The sequence below is a fragment of the Candoia aspera genome, chromosome 10 (genome assembly GCF_035149785.1).
Source record: "Candoia aspera isolate rCanAsp1 chromosome 10, rCanAsp1.hap2, whole genome shotgun sequence".
Taxonomy (NCBI): Eukaryota; Metazoa; Chordata; class Lepidosauria; order Squamata; family Boidae; genus Candoia; species Candoia aspera.
In genome coordinates this window covers 5,247,936-5,275,871 of record NC_086162.1, presented here as the reverse complement: position 1 = coordinate 5,275,871, position 27,936 = coordinate 5,247,936, and the positions used below count along the sequence as shown (strand labels likewise).

The 27,936-nt window shown below is 43.4% G+C and overlaps 1 protein-coding gene across 1 annotated transcript in view; it reads right to left on the bottom strand.

Moving 5' to 3' along the window:
- Positions 1-27,936, bottom strand: part of COL16A1 (collagen type XVI alpha 1 chain) — a 178,165-nt gene that overhangs the window by 100,011 nt on the left and 50,218 nt on the right. The window contains exons 5-10 of the mRNA XM_063312279.1: positions 26,846-26,969; positions 24,846-25,121; positions 17,968-18,048; positions 16,896-17,030; positions 6,086-6,136; positions 2,807-2,842 (exon numbers count right to left, since the gene is read on the bottom strand). Coding sequence (XP_063168349.1) covers positions 2,807-2,842; positions 6,086-6,136; positions 16,896-17,030; positions 17,968-18,048; positions 24,846-25,121; positions 26,846-26,969 — 703 coding nt within the window. The remainder of the gene's footprint in view (positions 1-2,806; positions 2,843-6,085; positions 6,137-16,895; positions 17,031-17,967; positions 18,049-24,845; positions 25,122-26,845; positions 26,970-27,936) is intronic.

The window sequence follows — 27,936 nt, the reverse complement described above, 5'->3', positions numbered from 1 at the left end:
CTCAGTACCTCACTTGAGTTTGATGAGGAAGCAGGAACAAGAGGGTAGCCTGGGTGCAACTTCTGAACCTGCTATGTATCCACCTAAGTGTCATGCCACCTATCTATAATCAGAGGGTACATTGTTGAATGCTATGCTGAAATCAAGAAATATTATGTCTACAGCATTCCCACATTCTACTAAGGAAGTTTCCTGATCAAAATATGATAAGCTTACGTTTATCTATGCTGATTTCTGATAATTATCACATAGTTTTCAAGGTGCTTACAAATCAATCTCTTTATGATTCACTGTAGAATCATACTCAGGTATCAAACGTAGACTGGTTGGGGGATAAAGAGGGCAAATGGCAACTTGGGCATCTTGATGTCACACATCATATACAGGTAGTCCTCACTAAACAACCATTTGCTTAGTGACAGTCCAAACTTACAACAGTGCTGGAAAACCCTACTTATGACCAGTCCTCACACTTACGACTGACTGAGCTTCCCTGTGGTCACATGATCACGATTTGGGTACTTGGCAACCAGTTCACATTTATGACCTTTGCAGCATCCCATGGACACACGATCACCATTTTTGACCTTCCCAGCCTGCTTCTGGCAAGCAAAATCAATGGGAAACCCCATGCTTCACTTAACGACCAAGTGGTTCACTTAATGCACACAGTGATTTGCTTAGCAACCACTGCAAAAAAGTCATAAAATTTGGTTGGATTTGCTTAATGACCGCTTTGCTTAGCAACTGAAATACTGGTCCCAATTGTGCTCATTAAGCATGGACTACCTGTAGAGGACAACAAGAATGATTAGGAAATTAGAAACTAAACCCTGGGAAGACAGACTGAAGTAGCACTGCTGATTTAACCTTGAGAAGAGAAGACAAAGGAGGGATATAACAGTACTCTTCAAATTCTTGAAAAAATGTTGCATAAATAATAGTTGAGGCTGTTCTGTGTCAGAATGCAGGCCACGGACTAATTCCGTTAAGTTACAGGAAAGGAGGTTCTGATTCAGCAACAGACAAAACTTTCTGATAGTAAAAGCAGTTTGACAGTGGAACCAAGCACCAAGGGAGGCATTGGGCTCTCTTTCACGGGATGTGTTCAAGCTAAGGCTGGGCAGCCATCTGTCAGAGAAGCTTTAATTTGGATTTCCGCGCTGAGCAGTGGGTTGCACTCGATGGCATAAATGACCCTTTCCAACTCTGTGAATCTGTGAATGACTGGTTAATGTCCCTTAATGGTCAGTGAACATCTGTTCTGGAATTGCATTCCCAATTGCACTGATAATTGGTCATTTTCCCCTCCCCCTCAAAACAAGTTATTCTAAAGCTTGGGTTTGCTTTCCCTGCATTCTGTCTAGAGTTGCCGTTCTTCCTTCAGTCCTCTGCCTTGCTTTGAGCTCCAGCCTGATACAAGCACATTAAGCAGGAACAGCCTTTCCCACAGGGTGGCTTGCAATCAGCAACAGGATCTTGGAACAGCTTCTGAGCAGAGTGGCGGAAAACCGGTGGCTGGTTCTCCTGCTTTTTTGGAGGCGAGGAGCTCTAACATCTTTGTAGTGTAAGCCCTAATGTAGGTTAAATGAAAATCCTAGAATATCCTTTTCATCACCCATCTGTCTCCTGGAGTCCCCAGTGGTCCAAAGACATTAAGCATTCTTTGGGGCTACCCGAAGTTGTCCACTCCTACAGTAGACTGGCCAAGAAGAAAACTTTGTCAACATTAAGGGCTTCTGACTCAGGAATCCTTTCTCTCTTCTTTCCAAGCAAATGAAGACTGGCTTATTCAACAGTGAAGGAAAACCACTCTGTAGTTCAGTGCTTCTCAACCTTGGCCACTTGGAGGTGTGTGGACTTCAACTCCCAGAATTCTGGGAGTTGAAGTCCACATATCTTCAAGTGGCTAAAGTTGAGAAACATTGCTGTATCTGTTCCAAGATGCTTGACTCTCCCCCTGTCCCCATTATTATTTCTTACGCTTCCTGTCTCATTTCTGGCGTTACAGTCAATATCTGTCCCTGAGCTGTGTGGGCCATGATTTGAATTTAGCCCTGGTGGCATAGATAATACCAAAGTTAATACTAGTTCTAAATATTCTATTGCCACAATCACAAAACCAGGAGTGCCTTCAGCTATCAGCTGCCTCTGCCTTCTTGAGGCCTCATCTGCCTTTTCTCTCATCCCATCAACAATTTCTGTTAAGTGATTCTTTGGGTTCACAGCTACTCTCTTGACTCTCTGCAGATGTATTTGTTTGTTTGTTTGTTTGTTTCATATCCAGAAATCCCAGAAGACCCAGCTGTAGCCCAGAGACAGCAGCACAAAGAGGCTTACAGATTGTCAACTAAGTCAACCAATGGGTGGCCTGGTTGTGGCTCAGTGGATTGTGTGAAACTTTTAAAATTAAAATAATGTTTACAGTTTATTTTCAAAAAATCAGATGGGACAAGAGCCCATCTGATTGGCACAAAGGAAGGTGTTGGGGGGGCATTCTGATACCTATAGGTGCTACATTGCTTGTCCCAAGTTTTATCGAGCAGTAAGTCGTACCAACCCAGCCAAGTATAGTTTTTAAAAAATAAAATAAACCATAGTTAAATCATAGCTTATTGTAACATGAACACAAGCCTAAGCCTGACACCCAACTAAAAATGTAAGAGAAGGAACAATGGGAGTTCAGCAGCAGCCACACTGCTTATTGAAATTACAAGTTTCTTTGCGTGCTGCTTCAAGCTAACATCCAAGGGATCTATCACCTCCCTTCATCAAAAGGGCACATGAACATCAGCCTCTTACTTACATTTGCATATGGTGACCTCTGCTGACATGGAGGACACTGCAAAAGAAGGATAGCAATCAGGAAACAGGAAATGAGCCTGTCCTCCAAGTAGAGATACCGCAACATTCAAAGCATACATTGACTCCCAGGTGAATCTTTTGGTGGTTACTCAAAGCTCTTGCCCAGATGAGGGTATGCAGGCAACAACTCTGGTCAATTGTTCATAAATCTCTCAGTTTCAAAGCTTGCATTTAAAGCCTTGGGGCAATGTCCCAATGTATTGAGCATCGTATTCCCCTCCTTCATTTCTAAGTCAAGTTTCTTTTATGGAAGTCCTGAAAAACCACTGTGGTGGGAACCCTTCTCCCCAACGCACAGAACCCTTTTGCCTTTTGGAAGATGTTTGGTCGCCTTGCCTAAGGAGCCGCATGCTGTGGCACAGCCCTCTGCCCCTCCAAAATAAAGAAATGATGTCTTCTGTAGAACTATGGCACAATCCATCCCGAAAGGCATACAAATGTACAGGAACTATTAACTGGCCATCCATGTTTGGACTACAGGGACTTCTTATAATGGGTGCTAAATAAGAAAAATAAAATAAAATCCAAGCAGTCACCCTTTGGCTATCTGAGTACGTTTTAAGACGGTCCAATGAAGCACCTGGGTCAAAATAATAAAATGAAACACAGTGCTTTATGAGATGCTCCGCTTGAATCCCTTCTTTTCCTCCTAGGTGTAAAGTGGAAGCCAGGCAACTTAGTCTGTTACTAAGTTCCTGAATTCCTCTTATCTGTTACGCAGCAGGCCTGGGAGTGGCGCCAAATTCAGTGGGATTCAGTAGGATGGCTCTGAGAGAGATGTCATGAAAGGACTCAGTTGTCTGTATGGCAACAGCCCGGTTCCCTGCCCAAATTCTGGCTGCAGCCAAAGGTAGATGTGAAAAGCGAGGCTTTGTGGTTTAACCACCATTTCCTCCCACCCAACCAGTTAAGTGGAAGATGTTCCCCAAGGGAGGGGCAGCTCTCCAGAAGCCAAAACCAGACTTCAGATGGAAAGTTTCACAGTGCTAAGAAGAACGGGGAGAATGGCTTAGAGTGCCAATTTGCACACCTGCTGCTAGAAAGCTAGTGTGGCAGACACTGGAGAAGCACCTCTCTGTCATGACTCAATCAAAGGACACGGCCAGGAAACCTGTTTCTGTATTTCCGCTCTATCATGCTCTTCCCTGTGCCTTCAATCACTTCGCTTTTAGGCACAAATCAGATGCAATTTTCAATATAGATTTAAATACATCTGGATTGTGCATTCAGATGTACCTCAGTGGGAGGCACATCTGAACTCAAGTTCTAATCTGTACAGGTAGTCTTTGTTTAGCGACAATTGGGACCGGCAATTCAGTCAATAAGCAAAGCAGTCGCTTAGTGAAACCACAACTGTGCTTGTGATCTGACTTCAGCTTTCCTTTGCTTTACAGACCTGCGAAAGTTGTAAATGCGAGGATTGGTTGTAAAGTTACATTTTCATCACAGTCGTAACTGCGAACAGTTGCTAAACGAGGACTGCCTGTATTTTCAATGGGATCTGCTTCCAGTTGCACTTTCCATTTGCAATTTTCACCAGCCCTGGCAAGGATGCATAAGACTTAAGGCCTCCAGACAAGGATGTTGTTCTCCTAATAGAAAGTAAATTTGGTAGGAGTGAAATCTGCAAACTTTACTCGGGTTAACTTGGAAACGATCTGAGATCATTTTATAAAAAACATAAAACCCAAAGAAGAGTTCTTGTTGTAATCCAAGGCCCTGGAAAAATCACCCCATGTTAGAATCTCATTCGGCCTGCTCCACTGTAAACCAGAATTCATTTTGTAGAACAGCCAAGTAGTAAAAGAAAATGGCCAGAGATTTTAATGGGAACAGAATTCACAATCTGCCGAAATAGACTCCACTGTAGCATGGGTAGGTAGCAATGACTGATGCCTTCTGATGTCTCTTGTTTTCTACTAAAACTGCATGCAAAGAAAAGTATCTAATATTGCTGTACTGAGTCTTATGGAACAGTATGCAATTAACTGCAATTAATGGTGGAAAGAGAGCTGGAAATTCTTCTTGTGATCCTATTTTACCCTGAGCAGGAGAAGAATTCCGGGGCACGTAAAGCTCCCTTCTCCTTCGAGGTGATCTGCGATGAACTTAACAGAATGTGGCTTCAGAGAATTGTATGGGTATCTCTAGGCAGGGCCCAAGATGCAGTGGACTCAGCAGGAAAGTTGAGTTCGAACAAATGACAATATCCGCGCTGGCAGCCGTTGCAGTCCCCATAATGCTCGGAATAGGCAGTTGCGCATGAATCGTGCATTAAAACTTATGAGGTTGATAATTCCTAACTGTGCATAAAAGCCCCAGCAGGGCAGGGAAGATTCTGCTTGCTTATTTTTGGGCATGGGGAGCATTGGTATGCAGAACATACAAAAAAGCCCATGAAGAAATTGTTCGTTGGGAGCGTGCCAGGAAAGGATTAGCATCTGCAAAGCTTTCAGTAAAACCTGCCATTGAGGAACAAGGAGTTTTTTTGATTCCAGGCCCCTGCAGGCCTGGTGCAGGGTTGAAACCAGCCGGAGATGGAAAAAGGACATTTTATTTTATTTTTAATTTTTTAATTTCACAATATTTATAGCCTGAACGTGTACAGACTTTCCTCAAGAAACTGAACCACTTCCCAAAGTGGGGCTGTTTTACACGTTCAGGCCTCTTTTTCCAAAGGAAGATAAAATAAAATCTCAGTTTGTTTGGTACAAAGTGGCTTTCTCAATCTCAGTGTCAGGTTATAGGAAGGATTAGGAATCAAACCTCAGAAATAAAGTGTAATTTCTTTACTGGCACCACAAATAAATAATTGCAAGTGTTATTTGGAAATCATGTTATTAAGCTATGGTGCAGAGCCTTCTCAGTTATGCACCCCCTTCTCTGGAGCAGCATCCCCCCCAAACTTAGGCTGACCCCCACCCTATTGGATGTTCAGAAAGTTATTGAAACCTGGCTCTCCCAGAAAACCTTGGAAGCAGAATTGTTACCAGGGGAATTCCCCCGATATTGATTTGAGTATGCTGATGGTTGCTCCTCAGGCATTGGGGCTGTTGTTTCTTTTTGTTGTATTGATTATTATTTTAATTTTCTTCCATCGAAGAAAGTAGGCTGCTCAGAGTCCTGTTCGAATGGAACAGCCTAAAAGCTGCCGTAAATGAACAAATAAAATTAATATGACTCTCTGATGGTCCGTTAAATCTTTCCTCACACAGCTCACCTTCTCTCCTTGATCTCCTTTCACAGCAACCTTCCTAGAGGATCTCACCTCCTATGAAAAAGAGGAGAGAAATGACAATATTACAGGCTAAAAGTCATAAAACCCTTCTTTGCAATAGCTTCCGGCAGTTTCTCTCCCAGAGTAAATAGCTGGCGTTCAGAGAAATTAGTTTAGCCTAATGAGTTTAACCATTTCAGCCCAACAAGGAGCAAAGGAGAAATTGGGAGCTTTTTTGAAGAAGGATCTGGATCTTGTGTCTCCAGGTCAAGAGGCAGAACAGCAGCACATCAGCTAAACCAGCAAAGAAATAGGCTGAGTAATGTTGTTTGGCGTGAGAGATAGTAGTAGTTGCAGATACAGATGATGCAGATCAGTGTTTTTCAACCTTGGCCACTTGAAGATGTGAGGACTTCAACTCCACCTTCAAGTCCATCTTCAACTCCCAGAATTCCCCAGCCAGCAAGGTATCCCCAGATATACTGTAGATATATAGATATATAGATACATGCATACATGCATACATACTCTGTGCGTGTGCGTGTCTGTGTGTATGTATGTGCATATGTATATGTATTTGTGTGTGTGTGTGTGTATAAATATATACATATACATATATTCAATAAAACCCAGTAGTTTGGATTCTATTTGGACAATAGATTGAAACCAAAGAGTCCTTCCAAGTTTAGGAGCTGGAGAGTTTTTTCTCTCAGGGTGCAAGTCAGCAGTGTCCACAAAAGTGGGTCAAAACATCAAGATGGCAGCCACGGCCACATACTGAAGCCCCGCCCACAATAAACATAAAACGGGGGTGGAGCTTCATTTAGATGGCTGTGGCTGCCATAGTGACTCTATTTTACCCCCGTCGATTGCCCAGCCCAAGTCTTGGCAGGTTGATTGCTGGCTGATCATGGCTGATCTTGAAAAAGGAAACACCTCCTGTTGACTCATTCACGTACTTTTCATTAGTTAAAACCGTTTCCTGCCTTATTTTGTCTTTGCGGGAACCTTTTTTTTTTTTTGCTTCTGTTTTCCTTCACATTAGAAGCAAACTTAGGCAAGCCGTTTTAAGAACGTTAATGTCCCGTGCTGATAATTATTTTTGTGTTCATTAGAGCAACGTTCTTGTTTTTGTCAGTTCAATAAACAAATACAAGAACGTTTATCTCTCTATTTCTATCTGTTTGCTTGTATTTAAAACGTGAGCTTTTTTCCTGAAATATTTTCAATACACAAGACTGCCCATTTTTAGAAATTTTGAGATGCGTAGGTTGCAAATTATTTTATTATTGTTTCTGTTGTCACAGAGCCCTTGAAAAAGGAACACGCTGGATGAAATGCATTGGACTTAAATAAAAACCCTTTTAGTGACACCTGGATTTCTTACATGCTCTTTTGTTGATCTTGAGAAACCTAAGCAAATCAGATCGGGTTAGTACTTGGATTGGGGACCACTAGGAAATCTCAGGGCTGTAGGGTAGACCGGGAAGTCCAGCCTACAAAAGAGACAACACTTTCCTAATCTTGCCAAAAAATGTCCAGCAGGTCACCAGGAGTCAAGCTTGATTTGAGGGAGATTTTACCTTCTCCTTAAAATAATTGGTCACACTTCTCCAAAATCATGTATGCCATTTCATATCAATCCCAGCCCATATAATCCAAAAAGGGGAAAAAAATCTGAGCTGGAATCATCAATTTCTCACGCCACAGAGGACAAACAGCACAACTTTGCTATCAAAGAATACCTGGTGGCCTATAGTTTGCGAGTAATGCTCTCTTTTGATGGACGGGAATTTACTTAGCTGGCCCTTCAAAATGCCACATATCTCCAGACAAAGCATCTTTGCATCCTATCAAAAGCTGCGTGCACACAGCAGTACTTATGGTTACAAAAGAGCTTGGAATGTGAAAGTTTGTGCTAAAAAAGCTTACATCAGGAAAATTTACCAGTCCAGAAATGGAACGGAAGCAGGATAATTTGCATTAAAAAGCTGTTCTTCAGTGAATTATGTTCACAATTACATGAAACAGGAAAAGATGCGTACAAGTCTCCATATGTTTGAAGATACTACACATATGAATATTTGCAACATTTTTTCCTGATATATTTTTTTAAATGTTTAAAAAACTCACCAAGAGACCAAACTGCACTCCTAATGCTGAGCTTAATGGGATTACTGAGGAGTCAATGTAAAGAGTTGCAGCTACATTTTTACAAGGGTGTGGGAAAAACGGCCAACCGTGATGGGAACTACCTGGCAGATGCAGAAGAGATTAATTGGAAATATCTGCTTGAACACCTCAAGGGTAACTTCTCTTAGGAGGCAACAAACTCTGTTGACTTTCATAGACTTCCAAGTTCACTACTGATCAGCAGATGAACCCCAAAACCCCACCTGCAACAAGCTGCAGGGAGATGCAAGGTATTTTGCATTCAACTGCTAAACTGGATGCTTGCCATGAGCAAGTCCTGCAGATCACATGCAAGGCAGCCAAGGGCATACTGCAAGAGCCTTCTGAAGCTCTGGTGGTCCCAGATGACTTGTGGCTGCAGCTCCTTGAATTTCCACCAGCCCAGCCTTTGGGGAAAAGCTACCCAGAACATGGGCCAAATAAGGGTGTTGACAGCAACATTCCACTTAGGCATTTCATTATTAGATTTTTATCTTACTTTTCTTCCAGGGTTCAAGGGGGTCTACATAGCCCTCCCTCCTCCTCTTTTTTCCCCCAAACAGTGACACTGTGAGCTAAGTTGGGCTCAGCAGAGAGAGAATGGGCAGCTCACAACCACACAGGCAGATTCCATGCCTGAAGATCTTCCAGGCCTTTCCAAAACCTTAATCACGGTACTGCATTGGTTCTACAGGAAAGAACATTACTTTTGCCTAACTCCCAATTGCTTACTCATCCTTGCTTCTAGCAAAGTAACCCTCCCCCCCCCCTCTCTCTCTCACACCCACACCCACCCTTCCTTGATCCACCAAGGGACCCTGTTCTGCCATTCCTGGGATGTGCTTGTTAGCAGACTTGATTTATGTCAACATGCAGTCCAACTGCACTCCATCCATCCATCCAGGTCACCCTTTGATGACCTTGCTACCCAGGGTCCCCCACACATCACATCAATCACATCCATTTCTCTCTTCTGCTTGCCTTCTGTTCCTTCCTAACAAATGGATTTTCTCTCCTTTAGCTCGTCGGCTTCTCTTCTTCAGTTTGTGGACTTGTGGAAAAAATGAGGCAGATTTGACTCTGGCCCCAGAGAGTGAATGAATGAAGCTGTTGTTCTCCTTGGTGAGAGTGTTTAAGAAGAGGAAGGGCAAGGGCTAAGCTTAGCAGAAAGCAGAGTCATTTAAGTAGCTCAATAGTTCTGCCTTTGGCAAATCAAATCCATTTTTATTTAGGGATGGACAAATCACCTACCAGTTGGGCTACTGCATCACACTGTACATGGTGCATTCAGAAGTATAACTGGTCGAGAACGCTATGGCACATGCAGTTTTGGGTGCAGGCAGTACACCAGTGGAACACCACTGCTTTGCAAGCTGCAGTGGCTTCCAGTGGGCAATTCAAGGTGTTGGTCATCACTTAGAAAGCCCTGCATAGCTCAAGGCCAGGTTATTTGAAGGACCACCCATTTCCCTCTCTGCCCATCCCACCAGATCTGGCAGGGTAGACATGCTCCAGGTCCCTTCTGTTAAACAGTATCACCAGGTTGGATCCAGGAAGGGAGTCTTCTCTGTGACAGTAACTGCCTTATGGAACAGCACCCATCTGATGTTTGGATGGCCCTCACCCCGCTAGTTTTATGGAAGGTCTTCAAGGCCTTTCCCCTAAGACATTAGGGCCAAGATGATAATTGAGTCTTGCATACATGTTTTAGGATATATTATGGGAGAATTTTCCTTGTAGCCTTGGTTGTACTGTATTGTGTTGTTTTATTCTGTTCTGTTCTATTTTAAGTTTACTGTATTGTTAGCCATCCAGAGTCAGTCAGGTGAGATAGGTAGCCTTATAAATTCTATAATTCTATAAATTAATTAATCAAATAAATAAATCTGCATGTAACTCTAGCATATTTCTTCTTTTAATTCTCTCCCATTTCCCAATTAATCTATATTTTTAAAAATCCATCCATATATGAGTGATATCCAGGAACCTTCACTGCAGGTTCAAAAAAGTCAAAATGGCAGTCACAACCATAAGGTCATGGTGACCATCTTGATACCTTTATACCCCCTTCCCCACTTCCCATGGATGCCCCTGGTAACGTCTACTATTTTACATTCAATTTTTGAAAAAGAATTTGCTTTCAAAATTCTTTCAGAGGAAACGAGAATTTTGGAGATTTTTTAATGAATGGAATGGGGTGAGTTTGCCCTGCTGTGATTACCAGTCAGCCAGACTTTCTTTGTACGGTACCATCTTCTCTCTGACAAGCTACAGACTATCTGGCTTCCTCATTTCAAACCAGTCCAAGGAAAAATATCCAAAGTGATATTTTTCCTCGGGATTTTTCAATTCTGATATTCTTCTCCCTACCAGGTGTATGTGCATAGGATGTCCAGCCAAGGGAATTTCCCCCCACTGTGATTGATGGAACTGTTCTCTTTTTCTTAGAGAAATTCAGAAGTCCACCTGATTTCTCTGCCCCCAGATTTGGTGGAGAATTTTAAAAGGACATTTGTGACAAGCTGCAGACTTGGTATGTTTTCATATCTGGTCTAATGCATGAGTGATGGGAACCTGCCAAGAAAAGGTCCTGTTCTTTTGGCTGAGAAGAGCAAAAGACCAAATGAATTCTGAACAAGTTTTCGAGCCATCCAGCATTACTAGGCAACATATGGACGATTAAAGAAGAACCGTCTCAAACAGGCTACAACATCTTGAGTCTCATTTTAAGAATAAAATCATTTGGGCTTTATTTGCGCTGGATTGTGCAAGTTACAAACAAGCTAATAAGCAACACTGCATCTTTTGCCTCTTAATCATTAATAAAACTCTTGAATAAGGGGCAGCGGTTGTAAACACGAAAGACAACATTTAAGGAGAGAAGAGAAATTCATTCACTCTGCAGCTTACTACCAAGTTGCTTCAGTTGCACGTCTCAAAAACACAAGCAAATCAACATCATTTTCCCCTTAATTTTGTAATGTGATTCTTGAACCACCACAGAGATATTCAATAATTCATAATATTAGAAAAAGAACATATAACTATGTGCGCAAGGAGAGCTGAACCCACAAAACATGTGCAGATTTTTGAATGGGCTTTTATAAAACATTTCAAAATTTGATGGAGAAACCGGAAAAAACACACAGTAAGGATGAAAGACAAAAGTGAAATGAGACCAAGAATAACTTTCATCCTCCCCACTAACCAGAAAGTCCTATCGTTGAGAAATGGTCGCAGGGCCTTTCCCCACTCTGGAGAAATTTGGAGAACTCTCCCCTCGCTCTTCCCACCTGTTAACCAAAAGGGCATTTGTGCTCATTTTGGGAGGCTCAACCCTCAAAGCAAGCCAACATGGGCCAGTGTGAAATAATTCAGGTTGCTTGGCCTTCATCTCGCATCCCTGTGGCTGGAAGAAGACAGCCCTTTATCAAGCAGGCGTCTAGCCTCTTTACTGGTCTCTCTGATTCCAGCGGAGTGCACACCTCCCCGGTGTCTCCCAATCTTGGCAACTTTAAGCTGTAAGGACTTCAGCTCCCAGAATTCCCCAGGCTGTATGGAATTCTGGGAGTTGAAGTCCATACAGCTTAATCTTGCCAAGGCTGAGAAACACTGTGCCTCCCTAAAGCAAGAGCAAGCAACACATAAGCCATACACTGGCCCCAGCCAGAGACATCCCTGCAGTCCAGTGCATTTCTCCAAATGTTGAAAGCAGTGTTACCCACGTGCGATGCCACAACTCACTCACAAAAGGGGCAGAACTTGCACTGCCTCGGCATCAGGCTGCTTTGGTCATTTGCTCCCCCCAGATCCTACCCACAGACATCTCTGCCCCCGGAAGCAACATGGTAGATTTTTGCTAATGGAATTCTTTGCTTGGGAGTGGGGCCAAATTAGAAGTCAAAGTGTTCTCAACAGGGCCAAACTGAGAGCCAGTTTGGTGTAGAGGTTAAGGCACCAGGCCAGAAACCAGGAGACCGTGAGTTCTAGTCCTGCCTTAGGCACAAAGCCAACTGGGTGGCCTTGGGTCAGTCTCTCTCTCTCAGCCCTAAGAAGGAGGCAATGGCAAACCACTTCTGAAAAACCTTGCCAAGAAAACTGCAGGGTCTTGTCCAGGCAGTCTCCAAGAACCAGACATGACTGAACAAATTAAAAAAAAAAGGGGGGGTGGCAAAGTATTCAACATAAAACAAGATGACTTGCAAGTTGAAAATGGTTGCAGAGTGTTTCCCTAAAGGCACTCTTAGAAAGGGGCTCAGCAGCATAAGCAGAAGTGGGCTCAGCATGCCAACAGGTTCCTTTCAAGTCCTGAGACCTGGAGGCAGAATGTCCAGCTCAGCCCCCTTCTTTCTGCCTCCCCAAGTCAATGTGCATTCGTCTTCCTCCATCGATTCTGACTCATGGAAGTCCATGGGCCAGTCAGCTGAGGTGACTGGCAAACCCAGCATTCTGAAGCAAATCTTGGGATTCTGCTTCCACAGACCAGCCTGGAACGGAAAGCATGGGTTCCCCACATCATTCTACAGGGTGAAACGTTCTTTAGCAGGGGCCCCGCACATAGTGCGGAATCTAAGATGGAAACCTCCATTGCTCTCCCCCCCAAGGCCCCCTCCCCAATGGCCTAGCACAGGACTTAATCCCATTCATGGCAGGTAGACTTTCCAAGAGGGCTGGCCAGAAAGTGAAGTTGCCACCAAGTGACCCGATTCCCTCCAGCAACTGCGTGACGTGCTGGGGTTTTAAATGCTGTGAATGCAATAGATTAATACGTTGTTGTTTTTAATTTGTTCTTCCAACTGGGTAGCTTTCCTTCATCTGTCATATTAGTGGAATTAGGTTCTCAGACTGCTGGGTTTGAACTGACACTTCTTGGTCCACCCTGCTTCCACTCCACTCCACTCCATTCCATTCATTGTTTTTTTAAAGGAAAAAATGTACATTTCTTCTCAGAAGGATTTGACAGCAAAATATACAATAAACTCTCCAAATTGGTCGCAAATGTGTTCCCCACAAAATCAAACAGCTGAGTGTGATTTAATTCCATCCGTGCTCTTTCTCCCTATTAGCCTATTTACCAAACCGTTGTGGGAGCTGAAAATGTGATTTCTATCAAAAGAGTCATTAAGTCAAAATGTACCCAGCAGTGGATTAAGTCAATGCCAAATATCTACCAGTTTCAGACTTTTGGATCAAAACAAGCTATTTTGATGAGGCAAGGGCCGCCCACTGCAAATGTTTATTGTTTCCCCATTAGGTTTTGTGCCATGATGCCTCCTGCATGCAGTTTTTCCCGTTTTCTTAGGATGTGGCCATGTGAGTTTCTTGATGCAAAACCATCCAAGAGTTTTGGGTCACCTTAAAGACTAACCATTTTTATTATCACATGAGTTTTGTGGATCCTCTTCATCTGCGAGGTGTCAGCTAGACACGTTGATGCAATAGTGAAATAGTTTTGTTATTAAGGTGGCATCAGACTCCTTGAATCTTTGGGGACAGAAGACTTTCCTTCTGTCCACAAAGTGATATGAATTAGTGCTATGGGTGATCCCATCCAATCGGGGATGATGTCATCAAAGGACACTGTCCAAGTTTGATGCACAGTTAACCCCAGGTTTCAGAACCTTAAAAAATGTCTCAAAATAGCCATAAACCAAGGACAAAGTCACCTCAGGGCTTTGAAAAGGGGCACCTTGCTCCCACCAGTGTTTTTTGCAAAGGTCATCTCTGAATGCTTTGCTCAACCCTACTCTCAAGGTCATTGTTGAACTGCTGTTCTTCCCAGGGAGCTTCTCCTAACACACACACGCACACAAACGGAATCTGCCTTCTTTTCATTTGAGATCATTAATCTATGTCCTCTACCCTAGAACAACACAGAACCGATCTTGGTCCTCTTCTGTATAAACCTCCTGTTAGTATCTGAAGAGGCTATCCTATCCCTCCATCTTCCCTTCTCAAGGCTAGATTTACATCTCTCAGCAGTAAAACAAGCAAACAAAAGACCAACCCAACTTCAAGAGATACATTTGGGTGATTTCGATGAATTCCTCAGCTCTTAAATTCCTTTCAGCTGAAGCCCAAGTTTCACCTTTCTGGGGAACCATATTAACCTGAAATTCATATTGAACTTTTTAATTCAGACTGGCTACAGCGGAGACAGAGATTGAGATAGAACATGAGAGCCAAGCTGAGCGGATGGCTTAGTTCAGAATGAAACCCAATTCTTCTCATAGCTTTGGGAGCTACCACTATAGTTCAAAAATGGTGGAAAGGTTTCCTGCCATTTTGCAGCAGGAAACAGGCTAAAGATGCTTGATAAAACAAAGGAAAAAACCAAGAAGCTCCTTTGGAAAAGTCAAGGGAGAACCCAGGCAGGGATATCTACAGGATGTGGTCAAAAAAGGGAAGATGGTGACTACAGGAATACAGTCAAAGCTCTGCCTGTTTTTTATGTGCAGTGCCCTCACAACCGCCATCTTGACTTTTTTGACTGCACCCTGCAGACTCCTCTGAACCCTGGAAATCCTGACTCCGTTTATCTCACATCAGCCCTTCGCCCCCTGTGGCCCTCCACCAGCCACACAATTGCCCTTTTTAACTTGTGGAAGTGTTAAGATGCCCCCAGATTTCCAAGAAAAAAAAAAGAATGCAGCGAATAAAGGGAAAGCAATTTCAATAGGAAATGCAACATTTTCATGTTTAATTTTAAAAATCACAGAGAAGGTGAGGCTGAGAAAAAGAGGGGGCGTTTTGGCTCCACAGAGGGGTTCGAGCCCTGCTGCCAAAATAGAGCAGAAGCAGAGTGTTTGGGGAATGGAAAAACAGGGCCGGTCGGGCCAAAATAACCAAATGTTTCCCATACAATATAATTCGGTCTGATTTAACCTCATGACTGTCAAAATAAATCAAAGCGACAAATCTTGGCTCTCTGCGGGCACCCATTAAAAAAACCTTTTTGCCGTGCACATTGGCACTCTGTTTCAGAGCAAAGGCTCTAGGATTCCAGAGAATGGATTCCTCACAACCACAAGCATTGTTGTCATCCTAGTCCTAATGTAGTGGCCATTAGGGAGCTGTTGGCCCTGCAAGGTAGTTCAGACAAGAAGCATAACCAGGAGGACTAGCTGTACCTTTATTGTAAAGTTACTTTAACCCAGGATTTCTCCACTAGGGTCCCATGGCCCCCGAGGGTTCCGCGAGAGCTCATGAGGGGTTCCCTGGGAGATCATAATTTATTTTAAAAAAATTCTTTCAAATTTGGGCAACTTCACATTAAAGAGGTACGTTTCATTCTTTATTTTTAGTTTAAGAACACCGTTAATGCATCTATACAGCCCTACCCATGAAACGAATATAACGGTTTTGCAACTTCTGGCCTATCATTGAGCCTGAATGTGCAGGGCTTCCTCCAGGCCTGAAAAATATTTCAAGGGTTCCTCCAGGGTCAAAAAGTTGAGAAGGCTGCATTAACAGATTCTTGCAAGTCTGAAAGTATTTCTCTCCTCTTTTCCTTTTACTCTCCAGAAAACCAGGGAGGGTCCCATCTGAAACGTTTCCCACATCCTCCTTCCTTCTGTGGGCTGAGACATCTTTTGTCCACCATTGTGCAGTCTGAGTCTCTCCCTCCTGTCTCCCAAGGTCATTCCCACATACCATTACAGGAGCCCACTTTGTGTACTTCAAGCCAGGCTTAAAAGCCTTCTGGGTAGGGAGCACCATTTCTGTGGTTTCATGCATGTGGTGGGAACCTACCTATCTACCTACCTGTCTACTTCAGAAATGGCCAACATCTCATGAAAACTGAGAGCACTTTCTCAATTTATCTCTTGTGAGTTTTTGACAGGTTTCATTTAAATGAAAATCAGAGGCCCTTGGACACATGCTGAAGCAGCATTATCGGAGCCCCAAGTACAACTTTGCTCACACCCATTTATGTTGTAGCCTCCAACATAAAGTAGGTCCTTTTATATTATCACCATTCTTGGTTTCATGGCAGAGGTAAGATTTGATGGAAGTCTTCCACGGTTCTCTGCCTTTGCTGCACACCCTCTCATGCTGATTTTATTTTAATTCATAATATTCATTAGCACAGGTAGTCCTCACTTAATGACCATAATTGGACCAGAATTTCAGTTGCTAAGCAAAGTGGTCATGAAGAGAATCTGATCCGATTTTATGACCTTTTTTGTGGTGGCCGTTAAGTGATTCACTGTGGCCGTTAAGTGATTCACTGTGGCCGTTAAGGAAACCATGCGTTCGTTAAGTGAATCATGGGATTCCCCATTGATTTTGCTTGCCAGAAGCCAGCCGGGAAGGTCAAAAATGGTGATCACGTGACCACAGGACACTGAGACGGTCATAAATGTAAACCGGTTGCCAAGTACACAAAATGTGATCATGTGGCTGCGGGGACACTGCAACAGTCATAAGTGTGAAGACCAGTTGCAAGTCGTTTTTTCCAGCACCGTTGTAAGTCTGAAACAAATGGTTGTTTAGCGAGGACTACCTGCACCACCTTGAGGCACAGCACATAAGGATCCATAAAAGCATAAAACCCAAGAATAAAAGTAGGTTCACCCATGCAAGTGACCCCAAGACAAAATCAAGACACGTACAGGGGGAATACCCTGAAAGGACCAACCTGCTTGCTTTGAGGTTCTTCTAGGCAGAAACAGCGAGTGTAAACCTTGCCTTCCGTCTGGGGGTTGATCTCAATCAAGTCATTGTTCTCCATGACTTCCACATCCCGACGGGTTTTAGAGGCTTCTGGAAAACACTGTCGAAATGGAAACAAGAATTGAAATAATATGGAGAGGGAAAGCATTTCTAAGCTGGTATGTTCCTAGCGGGTTTGGAAATGAGAGGTTGGGGATTCAGGATTTTTAAATCACAGTGCTTTGAAGAAGCCAGAGTTGCCTGGTTCATTAATAACTCTCAGCCACCAAAAAGCAAACGAACCCTATTATGGTGTAGCCGTATGAACCCAGCTCTTGGAATGGGCCAGAAACTGATGGCCAAATGTGTGGACAGAGAAGGATGGGTACAAGTGCCACAAGGATCTTGATTTTCTGCTTGTAGACAAAACTCACTAGTGCTTGCTTCTGATTCAGCTCCAAGACCAATGGCAGGTTTGCAAATAGCTGGAAACTACAGTGGTTCAAAATACAGACTGGCCCAATTCAAAGTCCACTGTGGATGCGATGGTGGGCCCAAGAAGTCAGATCTCCAGCTGATTGAAACACTTGGTTGTACATTAAACTGAGAACATGAAAGCATGAGAACAGCCTTGCTGGATGAGGCTGAGGTCCATCTAGTCAGCTTTCTGTCTCCCACGTTAGTCTACCAGAAGCATCTAGGAAGCCCACAAGTAGAGATCAAGGCAGATCCACTCTCCCATTGCTGTTCTCGTGTCCCTAGTAGATACAGGATGACTAATCGCATGCCTTGAAGATGAATGAAGGCATGCTGCTTAGCTGCAAATAATAGATGTGTAACCTAGACAAACCATAAATACGTCTGTGGGTGTGGATATGTTTGTACACCCAGGCATAATACTCTAGGAAGACTGTCCATTTCTGTCTGCAGATAAGCATCTTGTGATTGTAGGGTAACATGGGAATAGGCAGGAACATTCCGCAACCTCCCCCCTCCCCGCCACACACTCATACGTAATTAAAAGTGTCCTTTTTTGCAAAGCCTTAACAATTACTCACCCCATTGTCAGAGATCTCGCAACATCCCTCGTGCATTGCCATGGCTGGGTCACAATAAATGTGCAGCTGCTGAATGTCAAACTGGGAACGATAAACAGGCAGGCTTTTAGGTCAGCAATCAAAACTCCTGGGAAGAAAGCTTGCGTCCTTCAGGTCCTGGAGAAGACTCCCAAGCCACCATTCACCCCGGGCAAGTGAGAAAGGTTGGGCTTCTCAAGTGGCTCTTTCATCATGGGTTTCTCGGCACCTCACATGGTTTCTGGATAGGGCAAAGCTTTGACCCTGAATCCTACGTTTTGTGGGTTGCAGACATGGCATCAGGCTTAAATCTGGCTTAAATCTCAGGACTAGCAGCTAATCTCAGATCTCTTGAAATACTGTCTCTAGGAGGCTTGCAGGGCAACTACAGATCTGCTTTGAAACAGCACAGATCGTGATGAAGAATGTTGCATGAATAATTTTCCACCTAGTGTCCTCAGATTTTGAAATCCCTTCCTCTTGAATCTCTGGGGAGGAGAGTGGCCTTGATCCAAAGTGAAAGGACAAAACAGGCCAGGTTGTTTCTTATCTCTAGTCCCATCCTTTCAGCACTGAGCCACATCTCTTTGGAGGCTGCCTAGATATCAGGCGTTGTCTCTTGAGGCTCAGCAGCCCATGAGTCATGAGCACCACCCCCCCCCATGACTTCACTCGTATTTTAAGATGCACAAGTTCTGGCAAGTTGATTTCTGGTCCAGCCTGCCAAAAGACAGGGTCATACAGGCCATCACTTTCTTCTCTTCCATCCACTACATGCTGCTTTCAGACAGGCTGTTGGGCTCTTCAGCATCTGCCTAAAATAGAAAGTAACTCTTTTCCTAGCATGATTCCCACAGAATCTCTTGAGCAAGATTTGCTGAGAAGAAGAGAGCCAGTCTGGGGTAGTGGTGAAGGCACCAGGCTGGAAACCAGGAGACTGTGAGTTCTAGTCCTGCCTTGGGCACAAAGCTAGCTGATGATCCTGGATGATCACTTTCTCTCAGCTCCAGGAAGGAGGCAATGGCAAACCACTTCTGAAAACCCTTGCCAAGAAAACCACAGGGACTAGTTCAGGCAGTCCCTGAGAATTGGACACAATTGAACAAAAGAAAAGGAAAGGAAAAGAAAAGAAAGGAAAAAAACAAAGAAAACACCTGAGAAGAAAGGGATGGGACTGAAGGAATTCCAGCACCTGAACTATTTCCCATCTACAACCAATATATTCCCTACATCCTTGAGGGCAGAGACTTCTTCATTTTCTTTCTGTTTTTCTGTGAACTGGGGAAGCGGTGGATCTTTTCACAGTCAATATGGGAGTGTGCATCTGGTTGTTTAAACCACTGTCTTTATAGGTCTGAGGACTAACCGTTACATTGCCTCTCTTGAACCTGGCTTCCACAGGCCTGCATTTCTACTGCTTCCCCACCACAGTGGTTGCACTGCAATTCTTCAGGCACCACTCATAGCAGGCTTCTTCAACAGGGTGCCTTGTGAATTCTGCTGAGAATTCTGCACTTGCACCCTCAACAGGTAGCAAAGACATCAGGTTGGGGAAGGCTACCATCGTACGTAATGGCTCACTAGCCAGGATTTGTGACCTCCTGCCAAGCTGACCACCATGAACATTAGTTGTGGAACCTATGTCAGTAGGTGAGCCAGCCCCAGATTTTGATCAGCCCTTCTAACAGAAAAAAGTTGTGTATGTTCTTCTTGTCTATATATACCTCGTATTTGGAATCTATCAAGAAAGAAGTTGGGGGCCTGATGTTCTCACACATAAATGCCTTCAGGCTATTTTCACAACAATACGCCTAACCGCAATACATCCATTTTCCAGGCTAGAAAGGGTAACAAAAGGGATGCTGTTTTTTACAGCCACCCACAAAAGAACCAAGGTTCAATCTGCTGAGCTTAGCATGTTGTGGAAATGACTTTTGTAACAAAACTCCAAGTTTTCTAACTCCCTGGTTGTACAAATCAAACCACAGATATACAAAATAATGCATGTCGTTCTGTAAACATCCACACAAGAATAGGCACGTGCACAGCAAAGTGCAGGTGGAAGCAAAGGGGACCTTTGGGCCCCATTTAGGGCATTGTGCAAACCCATACCAACTGTGTTTTATTAACTTGGGCTGAGTTTAGCATGCTGCATTAATCCAGGACTGGCAAGGTGTTACCGAAAGGGAATGTGGTACATTAGTGCCAAGTCAGAGGTCTGGCCTAGAACAAGCTTTTTGAAAGCTGCTTGATTTATCTCAGAATGCACTCACACCAAAATAGCTTAGTTTCTCGTTAATTATGCATTGGCTGATCAGCTCAAATGCTTTCACAATTGCTTCCTGGAACCACACGGTTGATGCAACCGGATTTTTTTTTCTTTATAATTATGCAGATTCCCTTGCCTTACTCTCTCGATTCTTCTGCAGCTTTGGATATACTCCCTGCAATTATTTTATCCCTTTTTACAGTCTTGTGCATTTTAGCGATGGTTGAATTCCCCTAGAAGGAATTTCATCAGCATTATTTCAGCAGTTTTAGTTTTTCTTGAAATTCCTCTGGCATTTTGTTTTCCTTCAGGAATACCTCTAGATTCACCTCAAATTCTGCTTAAGCAGGATTCTCTGACAGCCTCAAAAGTTTTACAGTCTTTGAGGAACATTGTTTGAACTAGTTTGAACTTTAGGAAGGTCACGTTGCACAGAAACCTCCAGATTTCTCTCAAATATTCAGCAAAATTTGGTGGCAATTCCTGATGAAACTTAGCTCTGATAAATGTAGACCTACTACCATTCAAAACATTTCAGATCCTGCCTCCACTCAGCTGTGTCTTGGACTTGTCCAAGGTTTCTGTTATAATATGGGATTAGTAAAAATAACTGTGCTACATGGACATTGAGGAAAACTGAGAAAAAGAAGATAAATATCAAATTATTAATTTGGAAATCAATTATTAAAAGTATCATAGGCTGCAAGAACCAATCAATCAGTCCTGGACTAAATAAAGGCTGCTGGTACCTGTGAAGTGAAACAGAAACTCATATACTTTGGGCATGTGATGCAAAAAGATGACCAACTAGGGAAAGAAACTATCTTGATAAGGATGAAGGAAATAATGAAGACATGGGATTGGGTGGATGGATAGAATCAGGAAGATTACAGGAATGTCCTTGAAAAATCATCTGGTTGTCACTGGAGACAGGTCAAGCCCAGCTTAATGGCACATACCTAACATGATAGTAAAGTCAACATAAGTCTCTTATGGCAGAGGGATAGCTAGTTAGTTGCTAGAAGTCTGGCCAATTACTAGACTAGATGGATTAAAATTCCAGTTAAAATACTTGTTATACTTCTTGAAATGCTGGGCAGCCTCATTCAGTTGGCCAACCTCTAGACGTTCTGGGACTACCAGTCCGTAGCATTCCCAGACAACATGGCCATTGTCCATGACAGCTGAGAATTCAGGAAGTTGAAGCCTTAATCCATCTAGAGAAATGCAAGATTCAGAACACATGCAAAGGTATTGTGGGGAGGAATATTGTAAGCATGCCTTATTCATCTCAAATGGTGGGTCTCAATGTATGGTTGATACTTAAGAACATTTTAAAAATGCATATTCTTTATACAGGTTATTCTTTCCTCATTGGGCAATTACTGCTGAGCGGTCTGTTTAACAGCAAAGCTGGCTCCTTCCCTCTCAATACATCATGCTCAAATTCTTTCCAGAAAAGAAACATTGGAACTGGGAGGGGAAAATAATCATTTCAGTGTTGGCTACCACGAAGCTATTCTTGCATTCCCTTTGTAGATGGGGACAAAGTCCAAAAGTCAGATGGTAGGAACCCACTTCCTTAACAGTTCAGAGATCCTAATAATGCACATTTGTGCTGTGCAACATTTGCCCAGTGCACCAAATTTCTGAGAAAGGACAGTAACAAGAAGCTGAAGTGTGTTAGTGAATCACAGCACACAAAACCAGGAGACCAAATTGAAATCTGCAGGACTGATGCCTTGAAGAGAGCTGGCTGAGTTACTGCTGCAGTAGCTGAGGGCTTCACAGTGATTCACATTCTCTAGAGCGACATTCCTTCTGAGATGGACCTCCACCAAGGAAAGTTGCCACCACATTTCATGTATCATAAAAAACAACTGGAGCAAACTTAGAGCTTCCTTCTCAGGCCTGAGAAATGTCAAGAGCAGTCCAGAGCTAAAAGAGGTGCAGGGACCCTTTTCACTTGCCAGCAGATGCTACCTCTCCTGAAACTTTCTAAGTACATTTGGCAAGACCCCAAAGCCTTTTGAAGTTTCTTCCTCTCTTACAAAAGGGGAGGACCATTCAAGGAAGTAGGAGTATTTTGCAAATCTATGGGTATCCAGGTATTCTTGACGACTGCTTCAGAGGAGGTAGAGTCCTCCTAAAACAAGGACGGGTGGCTTTCTGATGAGCAGAGGCTCCATTTATTTTTTTCTGGGGGAATGAATCATTCCCCCAGAAAAAAATGCAGTGCAAAACGCAGTGCAAAATCTGGGGGCAGAATCATTCATGACAATGGGACCAGGGCATTTCCTTTAGCCTGAGGAGGGGAAGATCTGGTCCTTTATTCTTATATTCTTATATTCTTATCCTTTATTCTCTATTTTAAGCCCACACAAAAGGCTTGCATACTTTTGACTGCTCACGCTTCATGCTTAATCAAGTCAAACAAATTGGCTGCTTCAATCTAAACAGCATTACGTTTGGTTGGGCTTAAGATGCATGAAACTCGGTTAGGATTTTTGTTGCTTGCTGAATATTTTGTGCAAATCCTGAAATAGGTTAACTTGGTAACCAGGTTTTTTAATATTATTATTCATTAGTTCCCATCATGATGCTGATTTTGAGAAATTAGGCACAAAGATGTTCAGGGACCCAGAACCCAAAGGGTTTGGAGGTATGGGAGCAAATATAAAAATGGCTAAACATGGTCAGGCCTGAAAAATCTAAGAATTAAGAAAGGATTTTTTTAAAAAAAGGCAGGCCTCTATTATTACATCAATAACCCTATGCAAATATTAAGATCAGCCAGAAAGATAGATAACTACAAATACATCTTGCCTAGTATATACACTTCTCATGACTTAACAATCTTCCTAACTCTGTAGACACTTTGATTTGTAGCCAATTGCCCCATTATTGGTGATTCTTTCAAGCAAACAGATAAGAAAATCCAAAACTTGTCACTTCCCTACTTGGGGTATGAAAAGGGACATGTAGTCACTTCCGACTCTTCGTGGCTTCACGGACCAGCCCACGCCAGAGCGTCCTGTCGGTCATCAACACCCCCAGCTCCCCCAGGGATGAGTCCGTCACCTCTAGAATATCATCCATCCATCTTGCCCTTGGTCGGCCCCTCTTCCTTTTGCCCTCCACTCTCCCTAGCATCAGCATCTTCTCCAGGGTGTCCTGTCTTCTCATTATGTGGCCAAAGTATTTCAGTTTTGCCTTTAATATCATTCCCTCAAGTGAGCAGTCTGGCTTTATTTCCTGGAGGATGGACTGGTTTGATCTTCTTGCAGTCCAAGGCACTCTCAGAATTTTCCTCCAACACCACAGTTCAAAAGCATCGATCTTCCTTCGCTCAGCCTTCCTTATGGTCCAGCTCTCGCAGCCATATGTTACTACGGGGAACACCATTGCTTTAACTATGCGGGCCTTTGTTGTCAGTGTGAGGTCCCTGCTCTTGACTATTTTATCGAGATTTGTCATTGCTCTTCTCCCAAAGGAAAAGGGACATACTATTATCATAACCAAGTATAAGCAATGTATCATCTCACTGAGATGGGTGGCTATAGAAATCAAATAAATAAATAAATAAATAAAATAAAATCAACAATTGTACTGTATATGGGTTTGATGGACCAACAACCCGAGGAACAAAATGGGGCTTTGTTCTTGTACATGATAACAGCAGCAAGGCTTTTATATGCACAAAGATGGAAAGATGCACAAATTCCCACAAGGGAGGAATGGACGGTGAAATTAATGGAGCTGGTGCACATGGCAAAACTGACAGCATTGGTAAGAGAAAATACCGTGGCTGGATTTGTTCCTACCTGGAAACCGCTTTTGGGTTATTTGCTGGTAACGGAAAAAAATGAAGTTTTGATTTTGGGCTTTGAAGATTAAATTGTTTGTTTTTATGGAAATAATGTTAGCAAAAGTTTAACTAATGGTAAGAGATTGAATTTGTATAATAAGCATTTGTATCTATGTTGGAGAAGGTCAGAAGTCACCTTCTTTTTATGTACCTGCTATTTCTGCACTTTCTTAGCTTTTCTTTCTTCTTTAGTTCTGTATTCAAGCTTTTCTGTATTCTGTATTTTAATTTTACTTTGAAATTCTAATACAATTCTTATAAAAAAAACAATTGTACTGTTTATGCCTTTGAGAAGCCAATACTGCTCTGACAAAAAGTAAGACAAGAAGACACCCCCAGCTCCCTTGAATGCATCTGTGTCTTTTATCTGTAGTTGTAAACTAATTATTCAATTATTCTGTCACCTTTATAAGACTTGAGTACTCTAGTATCCAGGCTCTTAGCTCTTGCTGGCTGGGAGCCTAGTGATCACTGTATTTCTGTTAGCAAATAAAGAAAACCAGTTGCTCAAGCTGTTCAGTTGCTTTGGCTCAATTTCTTTACGGTGAGTGTTGCCACCAGAGAGGCCACATTCAGGCCTGTGGCTGCAAGTTGTCCTCTCTCTTGGTTGCAAGCCTGCCTGGTTTGGAGAAAGCTGTGGTCAGCTCAACTTGGAGACGTATCTCCCAGGGACTGTTTGTTCACAATGCTCCCACCACCACCACCACCACCACCACAACTTACCATCACCGGCATGCCCCGCACCGTGTCCAGTCCCACAAACGCATTGCCTTCGCTGACCAGCCGCTGATGGAGCTGCAAGGGCTTAGATGAGATGTAACTGCAGTCGACGTGGACTGAGACCACCTGGGCTTGAACGCTGATGGCCATCTTGTGCCACTTCAAGTCAAAAAGGGAGGTGATGCCTTTGCCAGCAAAGACTATGCTGATCGGCTCCCCATGAGGATCCTTGGCTTGGAACTCCAGATTTCGCTCTTTGCTGTTGACCGCCAGGGAGAGCTGAAAAGGTGGAAGGAGGGGATGGCGCTGAATAGAAGAAGGTTCTAAAAAGAGAGAGGCAGGAGGGGAGAAGAGCAGCTGAAAGATGAAGGCAGAGCGCTTAGTGGAGAGAAAGAGATGGAAGTTTATGGTGGCAGATAAATCAGACGGCTTTATTGTTTTGCCAGATGCAAGGCAGTGGTGGCCCACCGTTATGAAAGGCAGGAACCTAGTGAGACTGAACTAAGGCCGTCAAAGAAACCCGCTGATGATTTCACCAAGAGAGGAACTGTATAACGTGACATAGACAGGCAGCAACAACAGGGACATGTCATTCTCTGTTCCTACAAATTTGCACAAAGGAAGTGTATGTTCGGGGGGGAAAGCATGTCACTGGGAAAGTTGCATGCAAACAGAAACATTGTGTATCAGACAGAGTCACGTTTTTTAAAAAGCATACCAAAACAGTCATTGTGTACAAAAGTCTGTACTTTAAGGAAGCTGTGTCCTAGAGGTATTTGCGGGACGGTCGAAAAAGTCAAGATGGCAGCCACAAGAGTGTGCTCAAAGCCCTGCTGCTTTGATGTCTGTTGCAATGCACATCAAAAAAGGTGGGGCTTCAGTTCTATGACTGTGGCTTCCACCTTGACGTTTTTGACCCCCCCCCCCCAATGCCCTTGCTGTGCACAAAGGTAGGTATATGATGGAAAAGTTGCAAATGACAACTAATGCAGATTCCCCAGAATATATGTCATGGAGCAGATGTAGAATGATTCTTGCGTTACTTAAAAGTGTTTTTTTTTGGTATACTATGTAGTATTGTCAGGTTCCTTTTTGAACAATTTTCTTGCAAATTAAGTTGGTTTAATCAAGCTGAATGAACTGTCTAAATTTTATATATCTGGTCATAAATATGTGGTAATAACAGGAAGGGATAGATGAGTATTCTATGTCTCTGCATAATATTTTAACCTACGTAAAAATCAATATGATTTATGTGAGTTTCCTTTAATATATGCATTCTTGCCCACACTATTCCTTTATATAATACTTTCATATACACATTTCCCTTAATCTAATGCATGCTAATGCATATCTTAGTGTTCAAAATTCCGAAAAGGCTATCTGGTGCCTGACACGTCTGCAGGTTACCTGATGCTTAACACATTTGGAAGACAACAGGCAGGGCAAAGCTGGGTTTGGTGGCCAAAGTTCTCCACCCCACATGGAGAATATTCCTTCTGCTTCATAGAAACAGAGACTTCTCCATCCTGAGAAAGTCAGGACGGAGCACCAGTCCATGTCTCAGTTTGGTGAAGCAGGCTGAGGTGGATTCCATAATTTGTGGTTCAGCATCTTGTGGGAACTCAGCCATTGTTTCAGTGTGTAATGCGAACCAGGTCACCACATTCAGTGACAATATTTCTTTCTCGGGGCACTGTGGGTGGAATGAACACAACAACCATATCTTATTAGCCTGAGTTTAGAGTTTACTATATTTTCATGCATGCAGGCATAATCCCATCAGCCCCATTAGTTGAAAGGACAGGGTACAAAGCAGATCAACCATTGGCTGAGCTTATTCTGGAAAGGAAGGAAGGAAGGAAGGAAGGAAGGAAGGAAGGAAGGAAGGAAGGAAGGAAGGAAGGAAGGAGGTTTAACTGGGACTAGCCTGGGTGGAAAGGACAGGAAAATGATAGATCAGAGAGGCCATGGAAAGACTGGGCCAAGTTAGCTGGTTATACCTGGGGGTATCCCTGAGGGTCAGTGATATGGAAGAGATACCAGTTCTCTTTGGTGGTCTGCTTCTTCAAGAGTAGCGTGACGATCAAAGTGAATTCATCTGGCAAGCCCCGGGGGAACAGCTGTCTGGGAATAAAGAAGGGGACAGAGATGTGAGTAGACCCAGTAGAGGAACAGAGGAGACTTTCTGCCTTTCGACCATACCATCTGGGGAGTCACTCAGAGGAGAAACCAAGATGCTGAGAAGGGTCCTCTGTATCAGTGCAAGGGCAGATCACCAACCACAGGACCAACCTTTGATTGCTCTAGCAGTTTTCCTACAGAGTCTCAGAAAAGATCTCTTTCTGCTTTGCCCAACATGCTTGAACAAGGGAATTGGGTGAGAAGAGTGCTCCAGATAGATTTGTGCACATGTCTGCAGACTGATAAATGAGCACAAATGTACATCTGCACACCCCCTCCCAACCCCGTACATTTACATCACAAATGTATTCTTCTTTTGCACCCACAGGTCCATCGTGTCATGTTCACTGATTCAATGTAGTTTATACATCGTAACGTTTCCCATGCCATGGCGCTGACGCGCGTTTCTGTTTGAGAGGAAGCTGCTGTGAGATCTTGTACCAAGCTCTGTATGTGAAATCAGTACAATGGAATGTGTTTGGGTTATTTTCTCTGTTCAAGGACTTTTCCTGCAGACCATCAGAAACCGTTAGGAGCACCTGGGATTGTGAACTTGAGAAGACTCTCCGGGGGGAGGGATTTCATTTGCACCGAGGGTTTTTAGTTTGAATTTGGCGCGCTTTCATCATTCTCAGCTTTCTCTGTGATCCTGCATACTATTCTTTAATAAATCAGATAACTTTGAATTCCTGCTCATGAGTCTGATGGTGTTTTAGAATAGGCAACCGTGGCGCTGCGGGTTAAACCGCTGAGCTGTCGATCGGAAGGTCGGCGGTTCGAAACCGCGCGGCGGGGTGAGCTCCCGTTGTTAATCCCAGCTCCTGCTCACCTAGCAGTTCGAAAACATGCAAATGTGAGTAGATCAATAGGTACCGCTTCGGCGGGAAGGTAACGGCGTTCCGAGTCGTCA